Genomic DNA, 25,755 nt, shown 5'->3' on the forward strand with positions numbered 1-25,755 from the left:
GAAGTGAAACTTAACAGCGAGCATTCCAACCTGTGGTTGCAGATCTGTGTCTCTTCTCCCTCTACCAGTCCATGTCTCCTGTTGCCTTTTATCTGAATCTTCAAACCAAGTCCTGGGGTTAATTTTGTCTGAATATCACTAACCCAGAGTTCTCTCTTATGGAGCCAATGTGCTGTCTTGAACGTTGGGTGGAACTTGTATAATGAGTCTGTGGTGGCAACATTAGATAAGTTTCGTTTGACTGGCTAGCTGAATTTAAAAAAAAAAAAAAAAAGGAAAAGAAGGGTACAGGGAGAAAAGTGGAATTTTTTGGAAAGATATTCGTATATCCGCTCAGAATTTAAGGGCGAGCTAAACCACGAGAGACGGTAAGTAATCAGCCCAGCGATCATGGCAACTCCGTAGCTTTCAGCAAATTGAAATGCCTGCCTTTCCTCCTGCTCTGATCATCTCAAAAACGTACCTCCACTGAGTGTTTCTGAAACCAGCTTTCATGTCAGAGGCAGGAAACAAGTCTTCTTCATGAACTCAGAAACTGAAGTTAGTGGACCTTTTTTCCAGAGAAGTGACTAAGCAGATCCCTGGATTGGTCCAATGAGTGTGTCCAGGTTAGGTGTTTGTGGAGGAGGGCCAGGGTCTTTGGTCTTCTGTGTAAGGGGATAGAACGATTTCTACAAAAGGGGAAATCATTGTAAGGCTGGCAGCCATGCCAAGAAGTCCATATATTGGCCCTTCCTTGGGCAGAATAGTTGGCTAAGGAGACCTGTTTCTCAAGAGGCCATATTTTTAACAGTAGAAGTTATTTTATTCATTTATTTTTGGCTGCACCATGTGGAATGCAAAACTTCCCCGCCCTGGGATCGAGCCCATGTCCCCTGCATTGGAAGCGCAGAGTCTTAACCACTGGACCACCAGGGAAGTCCTGGAAGTTATCATTTTATAAGTAGTTTGTCACTTTCTTCATTCCACCATTCAATCCAGCCTCATTCATGGTCTTACTAGTTAATACCTATCTATGGTCAATTCTGCTTTCCTGGTTGACTCAATATCATTTACCTTAGCTTACCTTAGCTATTCATTGGTTAAACTTCAGAGGAAGTTTTCAAAATAGAATTTAGGTCCCCCCAATGCAGATTTGGAGAGCCGAATTTGGAATCGTTGTCCTGTCCTGTCCTTGCCCCAGACCCGGGTAATCATGGACCTGGAAGAGGCTGGTTCATCTCGGGCTCTTCCCTGCCTTAAATCTGAATTACTGTGGCATTCATTCATCCGTCACTCATCAAGCCTTCCCTACGTCAGAAACTCTATCAGGAGGTAGGGGTACAAAGATAAATTTGCCACCATACCTGCTCTGAAGGGACTCACAGGGCTTGGGAATGCACGTGCTGGAAAGGCAATGGCTTTACAGTACCAAGTGGTTACGGCACTGCAGGCTCAGGCAGCAACCCTGGCCCAGAGATCCTTACACTGCAACACAACGGGCCCCTATGGCTATGCTTACCTCCCAGAAACTGATACCGTGGTAAGCAGGATAATGACCTCCCCCAAAGCATTCACATCCGTCCCCGGAAATGTGAATGTTACGTTACATGGCAAGAGGGAATTAAGTTTGCTGATAGAATTAAGGCTACTAATTAGCTGACCTTGAGATGGGGAGATTATCCTGGATAAAGGGTCCTTATAAGACGGGGGTAGAAGAGGGGGAACTGGAGAGATAGCAGCATCAGAAGGACTTGACCCACTGTTGCTGGCTCTAAGGATGGAGGAATGGGGCCACCAGTCAAGGAATGCAGGCAGCCTCCAGAAGCTAGAAAAGGCAAGGGAATGGATTGTCCCCTAGAGCCTCCAAAAGGAAAGCAGCCCTGCCGATACTTTCACTTTAGTGAGACCCCTTTCAGACTTCTGACCTCCAGAACTGTAGGATAATAAATTTGAGTTATTTTAAGTCACTACGCTTGTGACGATCTGTTACAGCTGCAATAGGAAACCTGTATAGGTAGGCATATACCTGGGGTATGCTAGGTTCTATGCAGAAGGACAGAGGATTGACCAGGTGCATTTTTCTAGGGCATCATTTAAAATATTATTTTCATATTAAGCATATGGAATAGGATGATAATTTAGCATCAAGTTTGAAGATGAAGTACAGGATTTCACATGTTTTTCTTATTTGTGAGCTGCTTTGAGGCCTGAGCTCCGGTCCCCCTCTCCTCCATTGTCAGATGAAGTGTTTAACAGGTACCTGTTTGTCTTAGCGCTATGTCGTCAGTGCCTACTAAACTACTGCCATTTTTATGCTTAGCACATCGTTACACTTAGGTCTTTCTTAACTTATTTTAAAATCCGCATTCCCAAAGATGGCACGCATTGGCGTTTCAGTCAAGGATTTAAAAATACTCTATATCAAAGCATAACAACATCGAGCATTGTTATAATCCTTTCACAAACACTTCTTCTTTTTTTTTTTTTTAACATCTTTATTGGAGTATAATTGTTTTACAATAGTGTGTTAGTTTTTCCTTTACAACAAACTGAATCAGTTATACATATACATATGTTCCCATATCTCTTCCCTCTTGCATCACCCTCTCTCACACCCTCCCTATCCCACCCCTCTAGGTGGTCACAAAGCACAGAGGTGATCTCCCTGTGCTATGCGGCTGCTTCCCACTAGCTATCTAATTTACGTTTGGTAGTGTATATATGTCCCTGCCACTCTCTCACTTCGTCACAGCCCACCCTTCCCCCTCCCCATATCCTCAAGTCCATGCTCGAGTAAGTCTGTGTTTTATTCCCGTCCTACCACTAATCTCTTCATGACATTTTTTTCCCTTAGATTCCATATATATGTGTTAGCATACGGTATTTGTTTTTCTCCTTCTGACTTACTTCACTCTGTATGACAGACTCCAGGTCCATCCACCTCACTACAAATAACTCAGTTTCATTTCTTTTTATGTCTGAGTAATATTCCATTGTATATATGTGCCACATCTTCCTTATCCATTCATCTGTTGATGGACACTTAGGTTGCTTCCATGTCCTGGCTATTGTAAATAGAGCTGCAATGAACATTGTGGTACATGACTCTTTCTGAATTATGGTTTTCTCAGGGTATATGCCCAGTAGTGGGATTGCTGGGTCGTATGGTAGTTCTATTTGTAGTTTTTAAAGGAACCTCCATACTGTTCTCCATAGCGGCTGTATCAATTTACATTCCCACCAGCAGTGCAAGAGGGTTCCCTTTTCTCCACACCCTCTCCAGCATTTATTGTTTCTAGAGTTTTTGATGATGGCCATTCTGACCGGTGTGAGATGATATCTCATTGTAGTTTTGATTTGCATTTCTCTAATGATTAATGATGTTGAACATTCTTTCATGTGTTTGTTGGCAATCTGTATATCTTCTTTGGAGAAATGTCTATTTAGTTCTTCTGCCCATTTTTGGATTGGGTTGTTTGTTTTTTTGTTATTGAGCTGCATGAGTTGCTTATAAATTTTGGAAATTAATCCTTTGTCAGTTGCTTCATTTGCAAATATTTTCTCCCATTCTGAGGGTTGTCTTTTGGTCTTGTTTATGGTATCCTTTGCTGTGCAAAAGCTTTTAAGTTTCATTAGGTCCCATTTGTTTATTTGTGCACAAACACTTCTTTATTTGGTGCTTAAAGCAGCTTCATGAGGAAAGCGTAATTATGCTCACTTGTCAGAGGAGGAAACAGAAGCTTGTGATAGAATGTCCAAAGTCAACAGGTGCTGAGTGGCCATGGTTGCTCTTTCCATGATGCCTAGGTTTCTGCCAGGTATTTCTCTGGGGTAGGTCACTTAGAAGCCAGCCCCCCAATTCACCGAGCATCTGCCATGTCACAGCTGCATCCACAGTGCCCCTGAGCCTGCATAACGGCTGCTCTTGATTTAGGTGTTGCTGCTTTCATTATGACTGCAAACCTGTAACTGGCCCCTTATCCTGATATGACTGGATCTGTTCTCATGAAAGAATCACGTTGACAAAAGGCAGTGCAGACGATGTGCATCAGGAGTACTGGAGCATCTGATAACTGCAAAAGCCATTTTTCACCGCGTTCCCAGGGTTCCTTAGGTGAATTGGGTACAGAGAGAGGAGGGGGGTATTGTCTTGGAGCCAAGATTAGAGCCCTCTTTTGGCTGCTCTCAATGCCCCTTTTCTCTTTACAGCAGGGCACCATCTGGGCCGAGGTATCAGAAGTCACGGTTCTGTTTTTGCAGTCACTACATTGTAGGTACTCAAACCTCATAGAAAGGTTTTGCTTTGTTTGTAGGTTTATCATTATTATTAAGGGCTTTTTAACTGCAGAGGAGGTATTTTCCTTTCCTCCTTGTCTCTTTCTTACTGCAATTCAAGGTCTATACTTTCTATGAGCTTTCTGTCACCCTGTCAAAGAAGGCTTCCCTGACCTGATATAAATACCACCCTCCCCAAACCCTCTCTTTTTGCTCTCTGTTCCTTTACATTGCTCTGTTAGGGTTTTCATAACGAGTCTCTCACTTGACATATTCTTTTTTTCGAATGTTTTTCTGTCTCCCCAGCCATGAGAGCAGACGCTCCATCTCCTTTGTCTGTTGCTGTGTCTCCAGGGCCTAGACAAGTGCCTGGCACTTAGTAGAGCTCAGTAAATATCTGTTGAATGAATTACTGAATTCTTTGCATCTCCCCCAGTGTCTGGTACAATCCTGGGCCTGCCGTATAAAAGACCTGAGTGAAATTTAAAAAGCAAGAAGCCATAGCAAAGGGGAGAAAACCCTTAACTTAGCCTTTTTGTGGTCAGTTTCTAGTTTCTGACTGACTGATTGACTGGGGAAAGGGAAGGATGCAGAAGGGGAAATGTCAGTGTTGGGCTGAAAGCGCTCAGCCCTCTGAATGACTCGCCCAAGCTCCCAATTCCTGGCCCCTGGGGGGGCCCCTTTTGCTGCCGGGACCCCCCTCCTCCCGATGGAAGTGAAGGTAATCACACAGGAGCCCCAGCCTATTCACTTCATGTTCACTAAAGAAAAGCAAAGATTTCGTTTCCTCCAGCTGTTTATTGGGTGGTAGGAGATACTACGGAAAATGCTACGGCCTCATATTTTTCAGGTCCACTGATTTGTTGCAAGTTGTTCTGAAACTAGTGAGAAGTAGGGCAATGGAATAAATCCTCCTATACCCAGAGTATTTGATTAGTTTTGTTTGCATGGCTTTTGCAAAGCCCACCCGGAAAACCTCCAGTTACAGCTTTAAGGTCTAGAACGGTGTTGCCTCCCCTAGGAAAGTATTTCTGAAGCGTTCCACAGAAAGGCTCTTCTTATGCATGACCTTTTTTTGGCTCTGTGGTAATTTTTCTACCCTGCCACCAGTGACATCTCACCTAAAAAGCACAGTTCCCACATAGGCTCCCAGCATGCTTGGTTTACGTGGCCGGCGTTGGTCTCATCACCCCGTTCAGTTAAATGACTATGTTCATTGCTAGCTGTGTCCCAGCACGAGGAGGCTAGATATCGTCTCATCCCGCTTTGTATCTCCAACGACTGGTTTAAGTTCCTGGCATGTCGTTCGTACTCGACACATGTTGAGAAAATGAGTAAGTGAATCCATGAAAAAACAAGAGACTTTACAATGCAGCCACAGTTATCCAGTTGTTAGCATTTGGAGCTTATTTCTGGGGATTCTACTTAAGGTTTTTTGTCTTTATTCAGGCACTCTGATCGTTCTGAAACATCCCTATCCAAGAAAAGTGGAAGAACCATCCATTTATGAATCCGTCCGGGTTCACACAGCAATGCAGACGGGAAGAACAGAAAACGACCTCGTGCTCACTGCCCCGTCTGTAAGTGGCCGTCAATCTACCCACAGGGCTCACCGTCTAAAAGCGGTAACACTTACACACTTTAAAAAATACATTAGTTCACATAAAAATTCTAACTCGGGATATAAAAGCTGGAAAGGAACATAAGGCTCGAAGCCTATGACTCAGTTCATCTGGTCCAGGGTAAACTGTAAAACATTACAATGCGATAGTGATAGGATTTTTTTTTTAACATCTTTATTGGAGTATAATTGCTTTACAATGGTGTGTTAGTTTCTGCTTTATAACAAAATGAATCAGCTATATGTATACACGTATCCCCATAAACCCTCCCTCTTGCGTCTCCCTCCCACCCTCCCTATCCCACCCCTCTAGGTGGTCACAAAGAACCGAACTGATCTCCCTGTGTTATGCAGCTGCTTCCCACTATTTTACATTTGGTAGTGTATATATAAGTCCATGCCACTCTCTCACTTCTTCCCAGCTTACCCTTCCCCCTCCCTGTGCCCTCAAGACCATTCTCTACATCTGTGTCTTTATTCCTGTCCTGCCCCTGGGTTCTTCATAACCACTTTTTTTTTTTAAGACTCCATATATATGTGTTAGCATACAGTATTTGTTTTTCTCTTTCTGACTTACTTCACTCTGTATGACAGACTCTAGGTCCATCCACCTCACTACAAATAACTCAGTTTTGTTTCTTTTTATGGCTGAGTAATAGTCCATTGTATATATGTGCCACATCTTCTTTATCCATTCATCTGTCAATGGACACTTAGGTAGCTTCCATGTCCTGGCTATTGTAAATAGTGCTGCAATGAACCTTGTGGTACACGACTCTTTTTGAATTATGGTTTTCTCAAGGTATATGCCCAGTAGTGGGATTGCTGGGTCATATGGTAGTTCTATTTTAAGTTTTTTAAGGAACCTCCATACTGTTCTCCATAGTGGCTGTATCAATTTACATTCCCACCAACAGAGCAAGAGGGTTCCCTTTTCTCCACACCCTCTCCAGCATTTATTGTTTCTAGATTTTGTGATGATGGCCATTCTGACTGGTGTGAGATGATATCTGATTGTACTTTTGATGTGCATTTCTCTAATGATTAATGATGTTGAGCATTCTTTCATGTGTTTGTTGGCAATCTGTATCTCTTCTTTGGAGAAATGTCTATTTAGGTCTTCTGCCCATTTTTGGATTTGGTTGTTTGTTTTTTTGTTATTGAGCTGCATGAGCTGCTTGTAAATTTTGGAGATTAATCCTTTGTCAGTTGCTTCACTTGCAAATACTTTCTCCCATTCTGAGGGCTGTCTTTTGGTCTTGTTTATGGTTTCCTTTGCTGTGCAAAAGCTTTTAAGTTTCATTAGGTCCCATTTGTTTATTTTTGTTTTTATTTCCATTTCTCTAGGAGGTGGGTCAAAAAGGATCTTGCTGTGACTTATGTCATAGAGTGTTCTGCCAATGTTTTCCTCTAAGAGTTTGATAGTGTCTGGCCTTACATTTAGGTCTTTAATCCATTTTGACTTTATTTTTGTGTATGGTGTTAGGGAGTGTTCTAATTTCATTCTTTTACATGTAGCTGTCCAATTTTCCCAGCACCACTTATTGAAGAGGCTGTCTTTTCTCCATTGTATATTCTTGCCTCCTTTATCAAAGATAAGGTGACCATATGTGCGTGGGTTTATCTCTGGGCTTTCTATCCTGTTCCATTGATCTGTATTTCTGTTTTTGTGCCAGTACCATACTGTCTTGATTACTGTAGCTTTGTAATATAGTCTGAAGTCAGGGAGCCTGATTCCTCCAGCTCCATTTTTCTTTCTCAAGGTTGCTTTGGCTATTCAGGTCTCTTGTATTTCCATACAAATTGTGAATTTTTTTGTTCTAGTTCTGTGGAAAATGCCATTGGTAGTTTGATAGGATTGCATTGAATCTGTAGATTGCTTTGGGTAGTATAGTCATTTCCACAATGTTGATTCTTCCAATCCAAGAACATGGTATATCTCTCCATTTGTTTGTATCATCTTTAATTTCTTTCAACAGTGTCATAGTTTTCTGCATACAGGTCTTTTGTCTCCTTAGGTAGGTTTATTCCTAGATATTTTATTCTTTTTGTTGCAATGGTAAATGGGACTGTTTCCTTAATTTCTCTTTCAGATTTTTCATCATTAGTGTATAGGAATGCCAGAGATTTCTGTGCATTAATTTTGTATCCTGCTACTTTACTGAATTCATTGATTAGCTCTAGTAGTCTTCTGGTAGTGTCTTTAGGATTCTCTCTATATAGTATCATGTCATCTGCAAACAGTGACAGTTTTACTTCTTCTTGTCCGATTTGGATTCCTTTTATTTCTTTTACTTCTCTGATTGCTGTGGCTAAAACTTCCAAAACTATGTTGAATAATATTGGTGAGAGTGGGCAACCTTGTCTTGTTCCTGATCTTAGTGGAAATGGTTTCAGTTTTTCACCATTGAGAACAATGTTGGTTGTGGGTTTGTCATATATGGCCTTTATTATGTTGAGGTAAGTGCCGTCTATGCCTACTTTCTGGAGGGTTTTTAATCATAAATGGGTGTTGAATTTTGTCAGAAGCTTTTTCTGCATCTATTGAGATGATCATATGGTTTTGTCCTTCAGTTTGTTAATATGGTGTATCACATTGATTGATTTGTGTATATTGAAGAATCCTTGCATTCCTGGGATAAACCCCACTTGATCATGGTCCATGGTGTATGATCCTTTTAATGTGTTGTTGGATTCTGTTTGCTAGTATTTTGTTGAGGATTTTTGCATCTATGATCATCAGTGATATTGGCCTGTAGTTTTCTTTCTTTGCGACATCTTTGTCTGGTTTTGGTGTCAGGGTGATGGTGGCCTTGTAGAATGAGTTTAGGAGTGTTCCTCCCTCTGCTATATTTTGGAAGAGTTTGAGAAGGATAGGTGTTACCTCTTCTCTAAATGTTTGATAGAATTTGCCTGAGAAGCCATCTGGTCCTGGGCTTTTGTTTGTTGCAAGATTTTAAATCACAGTTTCAATTTCAGTGCTTGTGATTGGTTTGTTCATATCTGCTATTTCTTCCTGGTTCAGTCTCAGAAGGTTGTGATTTTCTAAGAATTTGTCCATTTCTTCCAGGTTGTCCATTTTATTGGCATATAGTTGCTTGTAGTAATCTCTCATGATCCTTTGTATTTCTGCAGTGTCTGATGTTACTTCTCCTTTTTCATTTCTAATTCTATTGACTTGAGTCTTCTCCCTTTTTTTCTTGATGAGTCTGGCTAGTGGTTTATCAATTTTGTTTATGTTCTCGAAGAACCAGCTTTTAGTTTTATTGATCTTTGCTATCGTTTCCTTCATTTCTTTTTCATTTAGTTCTGATCTGATCTTTATGATTTCTTTCCTTCTGCTAACTTTGGGGGGTTTTTTGTTCTTTCTCTAATTGCTTTAGGTGTAAGCTTAGGTTGTTTATTTGAGATGTTTCTTGTTTCTTGAGGTAGGATTGTATTGCTATAAACTTCCCTCTTAGAACTGCTTTTGCTGCATCCCATAGGTTTTGGGTCGTCACGTTTTCATTGTCATTTGTTTCTAGGTATTTTTTGATTTCCTCTTTGATTTCTTCAGTGATCTCTTTGTCATTAAGTAGTATACTGGTTAGCCTCCATGTGTTTGTATTTTTTACACATTTTTTTCCTTTAATTGATATCTAGTCTCATAGCATTGTGGTTGGAAAAGATACTCGATATGATTTCAATTTTCTTACATTTACAAAGGCTTGATTTGTGAACCGAAATATGATGTATCCTGGAGAATGTTCCATGAGCACTTGAGAAGAAAGTGTATTCTGTTGTGTTTGGATGGAATGTCCTATAAATACAAATTAAGTCCATCTTGTTTAATGTATCATATAAAGCTTGTGTTCCCTTATTTATTTTCATTTTGGATGATCTGTCCATTGGTGAAAGTGGCATGTTAAAATCCCTATTATGATTGTGTTATTGTCGATTTCCCCTCTTATGGCTGTTAACATTAGCCTTAAGTATTGAGGTGCTCCTATATTGGTTGCATAAATATTTACAATGGTTATATCTTCTTCTTGCATTGATCCCTTGATCATTCTTTACTATCCTTCTTTGTCTCTTGTAATAGTCTTTATTTTAAAGTCTATTTTGTGTGATATGAGAATTGCTACTCCAGCTTTCTTTTGATTTCCATTTGCATGGAATACCTTTTTCCATGCCCTCACTTTCAGTCTGTATGTGTCCCTTGGTCTGAAGCGGGGGTCTTGTAGACAGCATATATATGGGTCTTGTTTTTGTATCCATTCAGCCAGTCTATGTCTTTTGGTTGTAGCATTTAACCATTTACATTTAAGGTAATTATCAATATGTATGTTTCTATTACCATTTTCTTAATTGTTTTGGGTTTGTTATTGTAGGTCCTTTCCTTCTCTTGTGTTTCCTGCCTGGAGAAGTTCCTTTAGCATTTGTTGTAAAGCTAGTTTGGTGGTGCTGAATTCTCTTAGCTTTTGCTTGTCTGTAAAGGTTTTAATTTCTCTGTCGAATCTGAATGAGATCCTTGCTGGGTAGAGTAATCTTGGTTGTAGGTTCTTCCCTTTCATCCCTTTAAATATGTCCTGCCACACCTTCTGGCTTGCAGAGTTTCTGCTGAAAGATCAGCTGTTAACCTTATGGGGATTCCCTTGTACGTTATTGTTGTTTTTCCCTTGCTGCTTTTAATATTTTTTCTTTGTATTTAATTTTTGATAGTTTGATTAATATGTATCTTGGCGTGTTTCTCCTCGGATTTGTCCTGTATGGGACTCTCTGTGCTTCCTGGATTTGATTGACGATTTCCTTCCCCATATTATGGAAGTTTTCAACTATAATCTCTTCAAATATTTTCTCAGTCCCTTTCTTTTTCTCTTCTTTTTCTGGGACCCCTATAATTCAAATGTTGGTGCATTTAATGTTGTCCCAGAGGTCTCTGAGACTGTCCTCAATTCTTTGTGTTCTTTTTTCTTTATTCTGCTCTCCAGTAGTTATTTCCACTATTTTATCTTCCAAGTCACTTATCTGTCTTCTGCCTCAGTTATTCTGCTGTTGAGTCCTTCTTGAGAAATTTTAATCTCATTTATTGTGTTGTGCATCATTGTTTGTTTGCTATTTAGTTCTTCTAGGTCCTTGTTAAACGTTTCTTGTATTTTCTCCATTCTATTTCCAAGATTTTGGATCATCTTTACTATCATTATTCTGAATTCTTTTTTCAAGTAGTCTGCCAATTTCCTCTTCATTTGTTTGGTTTGGTGGGTTTTCATCTTGCTCATTCATCTGCTGTGTGTTTCTCTGTCTTCTCATTTTGCTTAAGTTGTTGTGTTTGGCGTGTCCTTTCTGCAGGCTGCAGGTTCGTAGTTCCTGTTATTTTTGGTGTCTGCCCCCGGTGGCTAAAGTTGGTTCAGTGGGTTGTGTAGGTTTCCTGGTAGAGGGGATTGGTGCCTGTGTTCTGGTGGATGAGGCTGGATCTTGTCTTTCTGGTTGGCAGGTCCGTGTCCAGTGGTGTGTTTTGGTGTGTCTGTGACCTTATTATGATTTTAGGCAGCCTCTCTGCTAAGGTTGGAGTTGTGTTCCTGTCTTGCTAGTTGTTTGGCATAGGGTGTCCAGCACTGTAGCTTGCTGGCTGTTGAGTGGAGCTGGGTCTTGGCATTGAGATGGAGGTCTCTGGGAGAGCTTTCACTGTTTGATATTACTTGGAGCTGGGAGGTGTATGGTGGACCAATGTCCTGAACTCCGTTCTTCCACCTCAGAGGCACAGGCCTGACAACCGGCCAGAGCCCCAAGACCCTGTTAGCCACACGGCTCAGAAGAAAAGGGGGGAAAATAAGAGAGAAAGAAAGAAAAAATAAAATACAGTTATTAAAATAAAAAATAATTATTAAAAAGAAAAAGAGAAAGAAAGAGAGAAGAGAGCAACCAAACAAAAAAACAAATTCACCACTGAAAACAAGCGCTAAGAATTATACTAAAAAAAAAAGAAAAAAAAAAGAACAAAAAAATAGACAGAACTCTAGGACAAATGGTAAAAGCAAAGCTATACAGACAAAATCACACATAGAAGCATACACATATACACTCACAAAAAGAGAAAAAGGAAAAAAATATATATATCCTTGCTCCAAAAATCCCCCACCTCAATTTTGGGATGATTGGTTTTCTATTCAGGTATTCCACAGGTGCAGGGTACATCAGGTTGATTGTGGAGATTTAATCTGCTGCTCCTGAGGCTGCTGGGAGAGATTTCCCTTTCTCTTCTTTGTTCGCACAGTTCCCGGGGTTCAGCTTTGGATTTGCCCTGCCTCTGCACGTAGGTCACCTGAGGGCATCTGTTCTTTGCTCAGACAGGACGGGGTTAAAGGAGCAGCTGATTCAGGGGCTCTGGCTCACTCAGGCTGGTTCTAGGGAGGGGTACGGATGCGGGGTGAGCCTGCGGCGGCAGAGGCCAACGTGACATTGCATCAGCCTGAGGCGCGCCGTGCGTTCTCCTGGGGAAGTTGTCCCTGGATCCCGGGACCCTGGCAGTGGCGGGGCTGCACAGGCTCCCGGGAGGGGAGGTGTGGACAGTGACCTGTGCTCGCACACAGGCTTCTTGGTGGCGGCAGCAGCCGCCTTAGTGTCTCAAGCCCGTCTCTGGGGTGCGCGCTGATCGCCGCAGCTTGCACCGTCTCTGGAGCTCGCTTAGGTGGTGCTCTGAATCTCCTCTCCTCGCGCACCCGAAACAATGGTCTCTTGCCTCTTTGGCAGCTCCGGATTTTTCCTGGACTCCCCCCCGGCCAGTCGTGGCGCACTAGCCCCCTTCAGGCTGCGTTCACAGCACCAACCCCAGTCCTCTCCCTGGGATCTGACTTCCGAAGCCCGAGCCTCAGCTCCCAGCCCCGCCCGCCCCGGCGGGTGAGCAGACAAGCCTCTCGGGCTGGTGAGTGCCGGTCGGAATCTCTCCTCTCTGCCCTTTGCACCCTGTGGCTGCGCTCTCCTCCGTGACTCCGAAGCTTCCCCCCTTTGCCCCCCGCAGTCTCCACCCGCGAAGGGGCTCCTAGTGTGTGGAAACCTTTCCTCCTTCACGGCTCCCTCCCACTGACAAAGGCCCGTCCCTATTCTTTTGTCTCTGTCTATTCTTTTTTCTTTTGCCCTACCCAGGTACGTGGGGAGTTACTTGCCTTTTGGAGGTCTGAGGTCTTCTGCCAGCGTTCAGTAGGTGTTCTGTAGGAGTTGTTCCACGTGTAGATGTGTTTCTGATGTGTTTGTGGGGAGGAAAGTGAACTCCGCGTCTTACCTTTCCGCCATCTTGAAGGTCTCCCTTCAGTGATAGGATTTTAAAGACTTCAGAAATGGCACTTAAATCCTGGCCTTGCTTCAACAAAGAAGCTCACAGTAGAATGGGCCAGAGATGTTTACGGTCACACAGTTGGCTAAACTGTTATTCTAAAAATTTCTTAAATTAAGAATAGAAAAATCTTCTTTTACATTTCAACTTTCTATGGAAGAAAAAGATTCTCCACCTTGGCCATAATCCCTCAGGATGTTATTTTTTCCTGGCCTTTTTTTCCTTCACTGAATGAAGGGAGGGTACGGACAGAAGACACTTGCATCTCTTTGCAGCGTGTGAGCCACCGTTCAGTTTCAGTGGAACTGGGGCTTTCATTGTTCTCCTCAGTCCGTTTACGTTTGTTCTGGGAGCTGTGACCCTGCAAAGATTCTTCTCCAGCACCCTTTTCCCTTCATCATGTACAGCGCTCCCCTATTCTTTCCCTCTTCCTCGTTGGCTGCATGCTCTGGTATAAGACATCTGGGTGTGTGCCGATGATAAAGAGGACAACACCGAAATGAAATTTCAAGAACTAGTTCTAGACAGCAACCATTATGCCTGAAGATGTTCAGTTACAAATTATGTTAAAACACGCGTGACCTTTTTGTCTTTGCGGTACTTTCTCTACCCCGCCACCAGAGATATCCCTCCTAAGAAGTAGATTTACCATGTGACCTCCCTGCTTAACATCCTTCGGTGGTGTCCGCTGTCTTCATCCGCCTGGAACCTGCTAACCTCTCTGGCCTGACCCCATGCTCCTCCTACACGCACGCTATGGACCCCACCGCTCTCCACAACGGTGCTCCTCCTCCCCTCCCTGCATCAGAAATGCTGCCAACACTGCTACTGTGCCCTCATCCTTAGAGACTTGCATCCGGGATCAGTCTCTTCCAGGAAGCCTTCTTGGACCCCTCTTAGCTTCCTCTAAAATGCCCCTCTTCTGTACACCCTCGGCTCACCTGTATCCTGGAATCATCATACTGGGGGCTGACTACCTACATGCTGTCTGCCCTCTCCAGGAACCTGACACTTCCCGGGACAGGAATCATAGCCTGTCTTCATAGCTTTATAGCCTAGCCAGGTTCACGACATCTTACACTGTTACTACGCTACATCTACTCAAAAATAAAAACTCTGGAAATTGGTTGAGAAAGATGTTTTAGCTTTGTTAGAGTTAGAAGGGCAAGTATAAGACCTCACAACTAGAGACATTTAGGAAAGCAAGACAACAAATAGTCCCAAGTCAAAACAGACCAAAGAACACATGAAGATCTACCCTCTAACCAATTCTTTGTTTTCCAGTCGACGGGACTCTTCCTAACCTTCCTCTTTACGATCCTTACCCCACCACCGATCACCTTAACAGCGTTCTCATTTGTACTCTCAGTTAAACTTTACATTCTCATCTGTTACCTTCCCCTAGAGATCTCCACTCAAGGTCAATCGAACCATACCCTACTACGTGCATCATTTTTCAACAGTAAAATGCAGATAAGACCTAATTTGTGGAGTTGGTGTAAGCATGAGACACAGCATACTTAGGTAGATACAGTCCTCTTGAGATCAAATTCTGCAAGCCTTATTGCTTACCTTCTCTGCTCGCTCCAGGTAGCAGAGGGATTCACCTGCCCAAGTATTCAAACATGAATATACACAGAAGGATCTGTATAATGGAGTTTTTGAAACAGTGATGAGCGGATAGTTGAAAATGTCTGCACTCACACTGTATAATGAGAGGTCCATGAATTTATTGTGCATTGCTATAGACAGAAAACTATAAAGGTTTTCTAGTGGTTTCTGCAGTGTCACACTATTCCTCACTAAGGAATGATCGATAACTGGCTCAGCCTGCTGGGGAACCAGTTCTAGTCTGATTAGAAGCTTTTGTCGCTTGCTGAGCACAGAGTTCATAGCCTTGATTGATTACTCCCATGCACATACGCTACTGCCCCTCCACCCCAACCTGAGAGCTCTGAGGGCTTCTAGACATCTGCCTTCTCCTTTGGGGATGGGGTTCTTGCACAAGCTCTGGCAGTGGAGGAAGAGGATTAAGTGCTATTTACAGGAAAAAGAACTTGCTTGAAGTGAAAATGAAAATGGGTGTCTTATTGCCCAGAAATGTAGACGTTTCTGCAAAACTGTTTACCATCCTTTGGCAACTGCACTTGGGGAAATTACGATTTATATATTTTATACACAACATAGGATCGGGCTTCTGAGATAGGATGAAATTTATCTGATTCATTTATTTAACAAACTTTTTAAAAAGTGCCTGCAATGCACCCAGGACTGTTTTAAGCACTGGAGAGTTGGGAATAAATTAGGCAAAGGTTCTGCCCTCACTGAGCTCACACTGTAGTAGGGGGACCACAGACAGTCATCAACAGAATATTATAAACCCAGATACTAATAGGTCATAAAAAGAAAAAGTAGGGGCTTCCCTGGTGGCGCAGTGTTTGAGAGTCTGCCTGCCGATGCAGGGGACAAGGGTTCGTGCCCTGGTCTGGGAAGATCCCACATGCCACGGAGCAGCTGGGCCCGTGAGCCATGGCCGCTGGGCCTGTGCGTCCGGAGCCTGTGCTCCGCAACGGGAGAGGCCACAGCAGTGAGAGGCCCGCGTACTGCAAAAAAAAAAAAAAAAGAAAAAGAAAAAGTAGGATAAGGGCAGGAGAGGGAAGCAAGGGAGGCCTCTAGGAGGAGGTGACATTAGAGGAGAGGCTTCATAGAAGGGAAAGAGTGACTCAGGTCAGGATGTACAAGAGCATTGCAGGCAGAGATCAGGACAAAAGCCTCGAGGTGGGAACTAAATTGAGGCTGTTTAAAGACTAATAAGAAGATCTCGCAACTGGCATGGAGTGAGCTAGAGGGAAAGTGGTAGGAGATGAGATTATTGGGGTGATGAGGGGTCACATCATGTAGCCAGCGGAGTTCTCAAAGCACAGTGCCACCCAGCTGAGAGTTTGGAAATTTAGGGGCATCTCCGTTGTCACAATGCTCTGGAGCAGTGCCAGCATTAGTGGGTGGAGGGTCTGGGACTTTACCTTCTCGCCAGCTAACAAGTTCGCCTGCCACAGTTTCACAGGTGTTGAAAGACACAAAAGGCCTCTGCTTGTCTGCTTTTTCCTCTGAAGGGAGCACTATTTCTATCTTTTCAGGCTGTCTGCTATACAAATATGCTTTAAAAATTGGTGTGGGACAAAGGGCTGTTGGTGCCTTGCTCGTAAGACGTGGAGAAACACAAGAGACCCCTGGAGAATTGTCCAGCAATGGGCAGGGGTCAGAGAGGCTAAATATCCCACAACACATGGTGAAGAATTACCCAAAATGCGAATCGTCCTTTCCTTACACAACACGAAAGGCCTTGTAAGATAAGGTAGAGAATTAATTTTTTTTTCTAAGCGTTGATAAAAAAAGAACCATGGGAGTCTGAGTAACAAAATTTGTTTAAGTTTTAAAGTTTTTAAAAAGATAATTTTCACTACTAAGTTGAAAATGGAGTCAGGACAAAGTTGGAGGCAAGGAGACCGGTTAGGAGGCCGTGAGAACCGTCCAGGTGAGAGGCCACGGTAGCTGAAACCAGAGAGGGAAATAAGAATAGTAGTTAGAAGAGGAGGAAGGCATAAGAACGGGTCAACTTCACGATGTGTTTCAAAGGTAGAAGAAACAAGACTTACTGATGGATGGAGTGTAGTGTGTGAAGCAAAGAGCGACGGAGTAAATACTCCTGCTGTTTACTGAGATGGCTGAGATTGCAGGAGGAGTGGGAGATGGGAAAGAGGTGTCGTTCTGGACCTGGGGACTGCAAACCACCGGTTAGTTATGTTAGTAGAGTTTACGGGAGATCATATATGTCGAGTGCCTGACACAGACCACAGCCTATCTCGAACGCTAGCTCATTGGCTTCCTTAGCTTCCCTTTTGTGGTAATTGACATTTTTAAGAACCCTCTTCCTCTAAAAATTCTGTTTCCTTTGCTGCTTCAACCTCTTTCTGTCTTTATTATGTTATCTTTTCAGCACATTTTACAGTTCCTCTTCTTGGACACCTCCCTTGCATGCTGGCCTTTCCAGTATTCTGTCTTTGAAGCTCTTCTCACAGTTTTGGTGTCTATCCTAGTCTTTTTCTTGAATAAATATATATATTTTGTTAACTGCACAAAGTCATGTTTGGTTTTGTCCATTTAAACATCACACAATCCTATTCTAAAAGACAAATGCTCATTAAAAACAAACAAAAGTAAAAATTCTCAACCCTCATAACCTAGAAGATGTGTCATTTAAAGAAGGTTTAAAAGGAAAAAAAGGAGGTGGCGGAAGAGGGGTTTTCTTACAAGCTTTTCAGCAAGTGTCACATTTTCTCTTTAAATGGGAAGGATTTCAAAACAAAGGTGAAATGGCTTAAATAGAAGTATTCATAAAAAGGAACTTTACAGAATTGTCAATAATATTAAGGCAACATTGACTAACCAGTTTCATTATGGCGTCTTCCCCCGCTCTTCACTGTAGAGTTATAATATGCTTGTTTAATTAATTATATATTGTGAACATCTTCCACAGCATTACGTAGTCTTCTAAAACATCATTAAAGGGCTTCCCTGGTGGCGCAGTGGTTGGGAGTCCGCCTGCCGATGCAGGGGACGCGGGTTCGTGCCCCGGTCCGGGAGGATCCCACGTGCCGCGGAGCGGCTGGGCCCGTGAGCCATGGCCGCTGCGCCTGCGCGTCCGGAGCCTGCGCTCCGCAACGGGAGAGCCCACAACAGTGCGAGGCTCACATACCACCCCCCCAAAAAACAAACAAACAAACAAAAATAAAACATCATTAAAACAAATCCCTTAACATTTCATTATCTGGATATATCATAATATATTTTGTTAATTCTCTATTATATTTTTACGTGCTATATTTTTATTTTCAATAATTGCAAAGTTATAGAAAAATTGAAAGAACAATGCAAAGAAAGTAAATTGCCTGCACGATGCCATCACCCCAGTACTTCAGTGTGTATTCCCTACACACAAGGACATTTGCCTCACGACCGCACGGAGCCACTCAATGAGGAAATTAACATCGATACAGCACCGTGGTCCCATCCACAGATCTCATTTAGGCGTCACCAGTTTTCCCAGTAAGGCCCTTCAGGGCAGAAGGATCCGATCCAAGGTCACAAGTTGCTTTTATTTGTCCTGCCTCTTGAGTATTCTTCACTCTGGAACACTTCCTCAGTTTTTCCTTCATGTTGTGACTTTGACACTTCTGAATATTAAAGGCTAATTATTTTGAGAACTGTTCCCCAACTTTAACTTATCAGCTGTAGCCTTGTGATTAGATTCGGGTTTTGCATTTTTTGGTAGAAATACCACAAAAGTGATGCTCTGCACGTCTCACTGCATCCTGTCGAGTGGAACACGATTTCAATTTGTCTTATTCCAGTGTGTTTGATGACTTGATTAATCGGTGTCTGCCAGGTTTCTTCACTCTGAAGTCACCTTAGTCCCTTTGTCATTAATAAATATTTTGGGGGGAGATTGTTTGAGACTAAGTAGGTATCCTGTTCCTCATTAAACTTTCATCCACCAGTGTTATCATCCAGTGATGTTTCTTGGCTGCTTTAATTATTACTGTGATTGTTACCAAGTGGTGATTCTGTGGTTGTCTTATTGCTTTTACATTGATTGATTGTCATTCTACTGAAAAGAAAAGCTTTTTATTCTTTGAATTTATCCAATTATTTTTATATCATGGGTTCTAATCATGACTGTTATTATTTAATTTCATCCCTCAAATTTCCCCAGTTTTGGCCAGTAAGAGCTATTTCCACATGACTTTTGTAACCATCCAACCTCATAATTCTTTGAGAATTTTCATAATTTCTGGTACAGTAAAGTGTTCCAGGCTTATCTCGTACTTTTCTTGTATCCAGCTCTACAATTAGCTATTTCTGGAGAGTAGTACTTTAGAAATCCTGATCTGGGTGCTATAATTGCATTATTAGCAGAATGTCACTCTCCTAGTCCACTCTGAGAACAGAGCTAGGGAAAATATGTATGTCTATACATATGTACACTTATCTATATTGCTGTCTGTATTTCTTTCTAGTTCTATCTATCTATCTATCTATCTATCTATCTATCTATCTATCTATCTATCTATCAATCTATCATCTACCATCTATCCATGGGTTTGCACCCATACCTCCAATCCTACTCCAGTTCCACAAGGCTTATTTTAATTGCTTCACTTTTCATAGTTGTAACTCTCTTTCCCCACAGTGAGGAACACGGATTCCATTATCTTCAGTACATCCACTTATTTGTTGATCAGTCAAATGTAATCAGTCTCCAATTGCAGCCAGGCGGGAACCCCACTGCCTGTCTACTTGCATTCCCTCCCCTACCGCAGATGCCCACGTAGCCCGACTTGGCTCTGAAGCTGTGCCCTGGCAGGCACCTCCACGCCTCTGGGGCGGGAGCCCTCCTCGCCCTGGCGGGCTTCAGCGCCTGGCCCCGAGCTGCCGCCCCCGCCATTGTCCCCACAGACGCCCTCTGCTCCCTGATTTGACTCCAGCCTGTGCTAAGGTGCACCAGTGCCCTGAACACACTCACGCTGGTGCCTGCCTTGCTTCACCCCACCTGATGGTTTTGGACTAAATTTAAGGCAGGTAGGGAGGCAGGTAGAAAGGAGCGTAGGCAGGCTAATGCCTTCTTTTTAAAATATTTAGGTTATTTCCAATTTGGGGCTATTATAAACCTCTTTCTTATTACAGATCATATATTTTTAAAAACATAAATCTGCTGTATAGTTGTTTCCTTTCTTACCTCCTGAGGCCATGAATAAAATTGGTATTCTCAGCTTCTTTCTCTGCAAACTTCTATTTAACTATCAAAACCTTAGAAAGATACCAGACTTATAATATATTGTTTGGATGGAGGTAAGATGGAGTGAATAGCGTATCCTTTAGTAAGATTTTAGTAAACAATTCTATCAGTCTTCTATGAAACAGTTTACCCTTAATTATTTTCCCTCTGCAGACTCAACAATCCAAAAGGTTAATTTTTTTCTATTTCCATAATATAATACCCAAACTCAATTCAGTCCAATTTTTTTTAGTGTCAAAATAAATCAAGCTGATTATTTGATATCAAATTCACCAATATTATTTAGCATTATTTAAATGAACGCCTGGGAAGTTCATCCTTACTTAAATGTCATAGAACTGTAGAGGAAGTGGTCATATATTATTTCTAGTTTTCACTCTCTCTGTTGTTCCTCTTTTTATCTGGTAGGGAGAGTTCACCTCAGGGAAACATACTCTAGAAACTCCCAGGAAAAAAACATTGACATCAACAAGTCATTTCCGGTTTTTATTCATTTTTTTCTTACTAATATAAGATATATTATGACATTATATTAGAACATAACATATTACCAGGAATTTAATTTCTTTGGAAATTTATGAACTTAGAATATTTTTCAGCTGAGGGTCCTGGTTTTATGCAAATTTCTATTCCCACAGTTCTCCACCATCCCTTACACTTTGTAGGAGCCAGCTAAGTGTGTAATGTTGCTGTTACTCTGGAATTAATGATGAGTGAGTTAAAAGGAATGACTCATTCTCACTTCAAATCACTTTTGGATGAAGCCAGTGTAAATAAATCTGCACTCATGAAAATCTGTTCCATGGACTATAGGTCTCAAGAGGTGGTCTGCAAAAAAATAAAAGGGGGTTTAAAGGAGAATTACATGATAAAATGTTGAAAATGCTATTTCTAATGTTGCTTCTTTACAATTCATGAAGCATATTAGCATAAAACAGACTCCGGGAAGTACAGAAATCCTTCTAGAAGGATTAAAATCCTTCTTAATCCAGAGTTTCCCAGGTACTGACCCCATGTCAGTGTCTGTGGACATATTTATGTGCAGAACACCCCACCAACAACGCAAGCATCTGGGACGCACACACACACTTTGCCCAATGCCGACTTTTTTTTTTTTTTTTTTTTTTTGCGGTACGCTGGCCTCTCACCGTTGTGGCCTCTCCCGCTGCGGAGCACAGGCTCCGGACGCGCAGGCTCAGCGGCCATGGCTCACCGGCCCAGCCGCTCCGCGGCATGTGGGATCTTCCCGGACCGGGGCACGAACCCACGTCCCCTGCATCGGCAGGCGGACTCTCAACCACTGCGCCACCAGGGAAGCCCCAATGCCGACTTGTATAAGTGGTATGATGTGGCTGATTGCTTGCAAACTGCGAACTCGTGTTAGAGGAGAATCTGTCCATTGTTGCCTGTTGCTACAGAACCACGCCAGATGATCTGGTCTGAAAACAGTCTCTCACGTCACAGGGGAGATTTTCAAGTGCCTAGATGAAAACTGAAAGGCAATTACTTAAAGATCAAAGGCAAACTTGTGTTTCATTTTAAAATAGGACAGAAATAGAAAGACAAAAATAAAGTTGCGATAGTTCTGGGCTTCACTTGTTTCCTTCTTTTTTCAGCTGGGCACCAAAGAAGGTTACCTCACCAAACAGGGGGGGCTCGTCAAGGTAAGGAAGCACGTTGCTGCCAGCCACAAAGAAAGAGAGCACGACATGGGGGCCCAGCGCTCATTTTGACTTTTTAAAAAGCAGAACCTACTTATTTTGACCCAGTTATGATATTTACCTGTTTCCAGAGTTCATCTTTATGGCCAGTATTAGTCAAAATTCTGGAAAATGACTTGACTATTCTTTGGCAAAGCCAAATGTATGAGAATAGCCTACGTTTAATACCCAAGAAAACATATGATCCTTTGGATGCAATGATTGGGGATGAACGTAGCAAATTAACTCTAGCACATATCTTGGCTTTTTAAGATTTCTTAACAAAAAAGAAGTCAAAATTGGATGAAATGTTTACCTAACAGTAGGCCCCCCAAATCTCATCACCAACATGAATGTGACTCTATTATAAAATCCCAAAGAAAACAAAATTTAGGACTTTACTAGTTGGGGGGGGGTATCCTCTATTTATGTGATTGAACCTTTAAAGTTACTGTATTTCATTTTCACACGCCAAGAAGACCTTCGTGGAATGAGTCTGTTCTTTCCCATTTTAAGAGTCAGGACACGTAACCTCTCAAGGATACTGGCCTGCTTGAATTTAACCTAAGTATTTAGTTATTTGTGTCCCTACTGGACTGGATGCTCCCTAAGGCGAGGAAGTATTCATGTGCGTAGCATTATGTTTAAATCCAGTTGCTTCTTTTAACCAGGAACATTGCCACCCGACCTCATCAGTGTTCTGTTAGTACATAAGAAAGAGGCAGTGGGTAACAACTGTTTTTCCACCAATGTCATGGAATTCTTAGGCAAGGTTTAGAATAGCATGTGGTTGAGCTTCCTAAATCTCAATCTGTTTATTTGTAAAACAAGAATAATGATATTGGGTTGGCCCAAAAGTTCGTTCGGGGTTTCCCACAGAATAGTAGAAAACCCCGAACGAACTTCTTGGCCAACCCAATATTTGACAACGTATGGGGAGTGGCTATAATGTATATAAACCTCCAAGGGATAGTATGAAGCCCTCAGCGGGTGCTGAACAATGATATCTAGTTTTATTATGGAGTTTTATTAAGATTATTAAGTCTTATTAAGATGGAAATTTCAGCGGTTTGTTATAAATCACCTTGAATGTTTATGATAGGTTATTTCTTTCTATTTGTTCAAAAATGTTGATATCTTTGCCTTCGTTGTGAGCTTAATGCATGGAATCATTTTGATTTTTGAAACTTTAAAATTTGAAGTTTTATTTGGAAAGTTTTTTCCTCAGAAGCAACACTGCAAGAATATTTTATTGTATCTAATCTTTTAGGTATTTTTACAACAAAAGGAAATTATCTAGTTCAAATATTGTGGTCCTGTATTCAAAACCTACGTGTTTTAATTTTTTTTTTTTTCAGACCTGGAAAACGAGGTGGTTCACTTTGCACAGGAATGAACTGAAATACTTCAAAGACCAGATGGTGAGAAACATGGTCATATATTTTCCCTTTAAAAATGAGCCCTGTGCCACTATGGAGGACAGTATGGAGGTTCCTTAAAAAACGACAAATAGAACTACCATAGGACCCAGCAATCCCACTACTGGGCATATACCCTGAGAAAACCATAATTCAAAAAGAGTCACGTACCACGATGTTCACTGCAGCTCTATTTACAATAGGCAGGATATGGAAGCAACCTAAGTGTCCATCCACAGATGAATGGATAAGGAAGATGTGGCACATATACACAATGGAATATTTCTCAGCCATAAAAAGAAATGAAATTGAGTTATTTGTAGTGAGGTGGATGGACCTAGAGTCTGTCATACAGAGTGAAGTAAGTCAGAAAAAGAAAAGCAGATACCATATGCTAACACATATATATGGAATCTAAAAAAATATATGGTTCTGAAGAACCTAGGGGCAGGACAGGAATAAAGAGGCAGATGTAGAGAATGGACTTGAGGACATGGGGAGGGGGAAGGGTAAGCTGGGACGAAGTGAGAGAGTGGCATGGACGTATATACACTACCAAATGTAAAATAGCTAGTAGGAAGCAGCTGCATAGCACTGGCAGATCAGCTCGGTGCTTTGTGACCACCTAGAGGGGTGGGATAGGGAGGGTGGGAGGGAGACGCAAGAGGGAGGAGAAATGGGGATATATGTATATGTATAGATGATTCACTTTGTTATACAGCAGAAAATAACACAACACTGTAAAGCAATTATACTCCAATAAAGATGTTTAAAAAAAAAAGAGCCCTGTAGATGAAATGTCTGCCTTCAAAATCCCTGAAAATTTCTTATGAGCACCTGAAACATCCTATACCCGATTGGAGATGTGAATTCTTTGTTTTTTTGGAGATGTGAATTCTTGATTCCTGATATGAGCAGTGTTCTTTTGCAAAGACGAGATGTGTATCCCGGACACGGCTCTGTTGGGCTGGCTAACCTCTAGCTCCTGGGGACAGCATTCCCTCCGCCTAAGGCGATGGAATTGCTCTCTTGCCACAGTATTAACTGTCTCTTGCAGCAGTGTCCCCCTTTATTAAAAATATGTCCATTTCTCATGCCGATTTCATTAAACAAATTTAAAATTATTTCATCTCTTCTCATCTCTCCTACACAAAATTTCTGAGTAAGTGGGTGTTTAAAAACATGGGAGACAAATATGACTCCCTTCCACGTGTTAAAAATCCTTCTCCACCAAATTTAAATTGACAAAGAAAATCTCTTCCTAATGTCCAGTTTCATGAAAAGCCAATCCCTAGGTGAGCATGTGACTTCCCTTAGGAAGGTTTTCTATAATCAGTCCCCGTAATGGAAGGAAAGTTGACAGTCGCTCATGGTGGAGCCTTGTTAGGGGAACAAGTGATGTACAGATTTGCATGTGTGTTCTTATGATGACACAGTTTGCCCTTTTCTTTTATTTTTTTCAGTCACCAGAACCAATTCGGAGCCTAGATTTAACAGAATGTTCGGCTGTACAATTTGATTATTCACAGGAAAGAGTGAACTGTTTTTGGTAAGTTGTTTCATAAAGTAAATGTTTTTAAAAGTCTTCTTGCCAGACACTCAGTTTAGCAGAAGAATAAAAAATTGTATGTCTTAATGTGTACAAATGTTCTGATCTGAGGCAGGTGGGTTTAACCATCACACAGGGCATGCATGTCAGAAGTGCTTCCAGCCGAGTGTGACATAATACCTCATTTAAAGTGATTTAAACAAGTAGGAGAATCTCCTGGGTATAACTGTTTAGGTTGTACACTGCACAAGTAGGACGCCATTCACATCTTAGACAGCTTTTATTCCTTTGAGGTTTTTTATTCAATTTCAATTACAACTTTGTTGACTCCAACAATGAGTGATTTGTATAATGATGACAATTCTGGCAGATGGCACAAAAGTGTTTTGTTCTGTCGCAATCAGTATATCATGACAATTTTCTAACTGGGAGAAGTAAAGTATCTTGAGAAAAGAGTGTCTTATTTCTCACCAACTTTTATTTTAAAGTTTTCAAACATACAAAAATTGAAAGACTTACATACCCATAGACGCTTCACTTAGATGCATCAATCATTAATATTTTTCCATGTTTGTTTTATCTCTATCTATTCACTTCTTTTCCCCTGAACTAGTTGAAAGTAAGTTGCAGACATCATGGCACTTTATCCCTGAATACTTAAATTTGCATATCCTAAGAAAAAAAAAATCACCTATACAACTACAATACCATTGTCACACCTAAGAAAATTAACAATTAACAATAGTTAACTATTATTAATTAATGATTGTATAGTATCAACCAATAATGGAAGTCTTTTTAAAATTCACATAAAGGTACCATATGAATTAACAGGGGTTTATATTTCTCATATAACAAGCAATTGGGAGATAGGCAGCTACCTTGACAAGGTCAGGTCCAATGTCTCTACAATTCTCTTGGTCTTTTCCTCATGCTTACTACTTCAGGGTCCAAGATGCTTTCTTTATGTAAGCCATAAAGAAAGATGCTGGGATGCTATTAGCCAGGTCTGCCCTTTGAGTCAGGAAAGCAGACATTTTCCCAG

General features: G+C 41.6%; 1 protein-coding gene across 1 annotated transcript in view; it reads left to right on the top strand.

Moving 5' to 3' along the window:
• The window catches only part of DAPP1 (dual adaptor of phosphotyrosine and 3-phosphoinositides 1), a 63,320-nt gene that overhangs the window by 33,203 nt on the left and 4,362 nt on the right, over positions 1–25,755 (top strand). Inside the window, exons 4-7 of the mRNA XM_059066912.2 lie at positions 5,707–5,837; positions 21,660–21,707; positions 23,102–23,164; positions 24,625–24,710. Coding sequence (XP_058922895.1) covers positions 5,707–5,837; positions 21,660–21,707; positions 23,102–23,164; positions 24,625–24,710 — 328 coding nt within the window. The remainder of the gene's footprint in view (positions 1–5,706; positions 5,838–21,659; positions 21,708–23,101; positions 23,165–24,624; positions 24,711–25,755) is intronic.

This window comes from Kogia breviceps, chromosome 6 (assembly GCF_026419965.1).
Source record: "Kogia breviceps isolate mKogBre1 chromosome 6, mKogBre1 haplotype 1, whole genome shotgun sequence".
Classification (NCBI taxonomy): Eukaryota; Metazoa; Chordata; class Mammalia; order Artiodactyla; family Physeteridae; genus Kogia; species Kogia breviceps.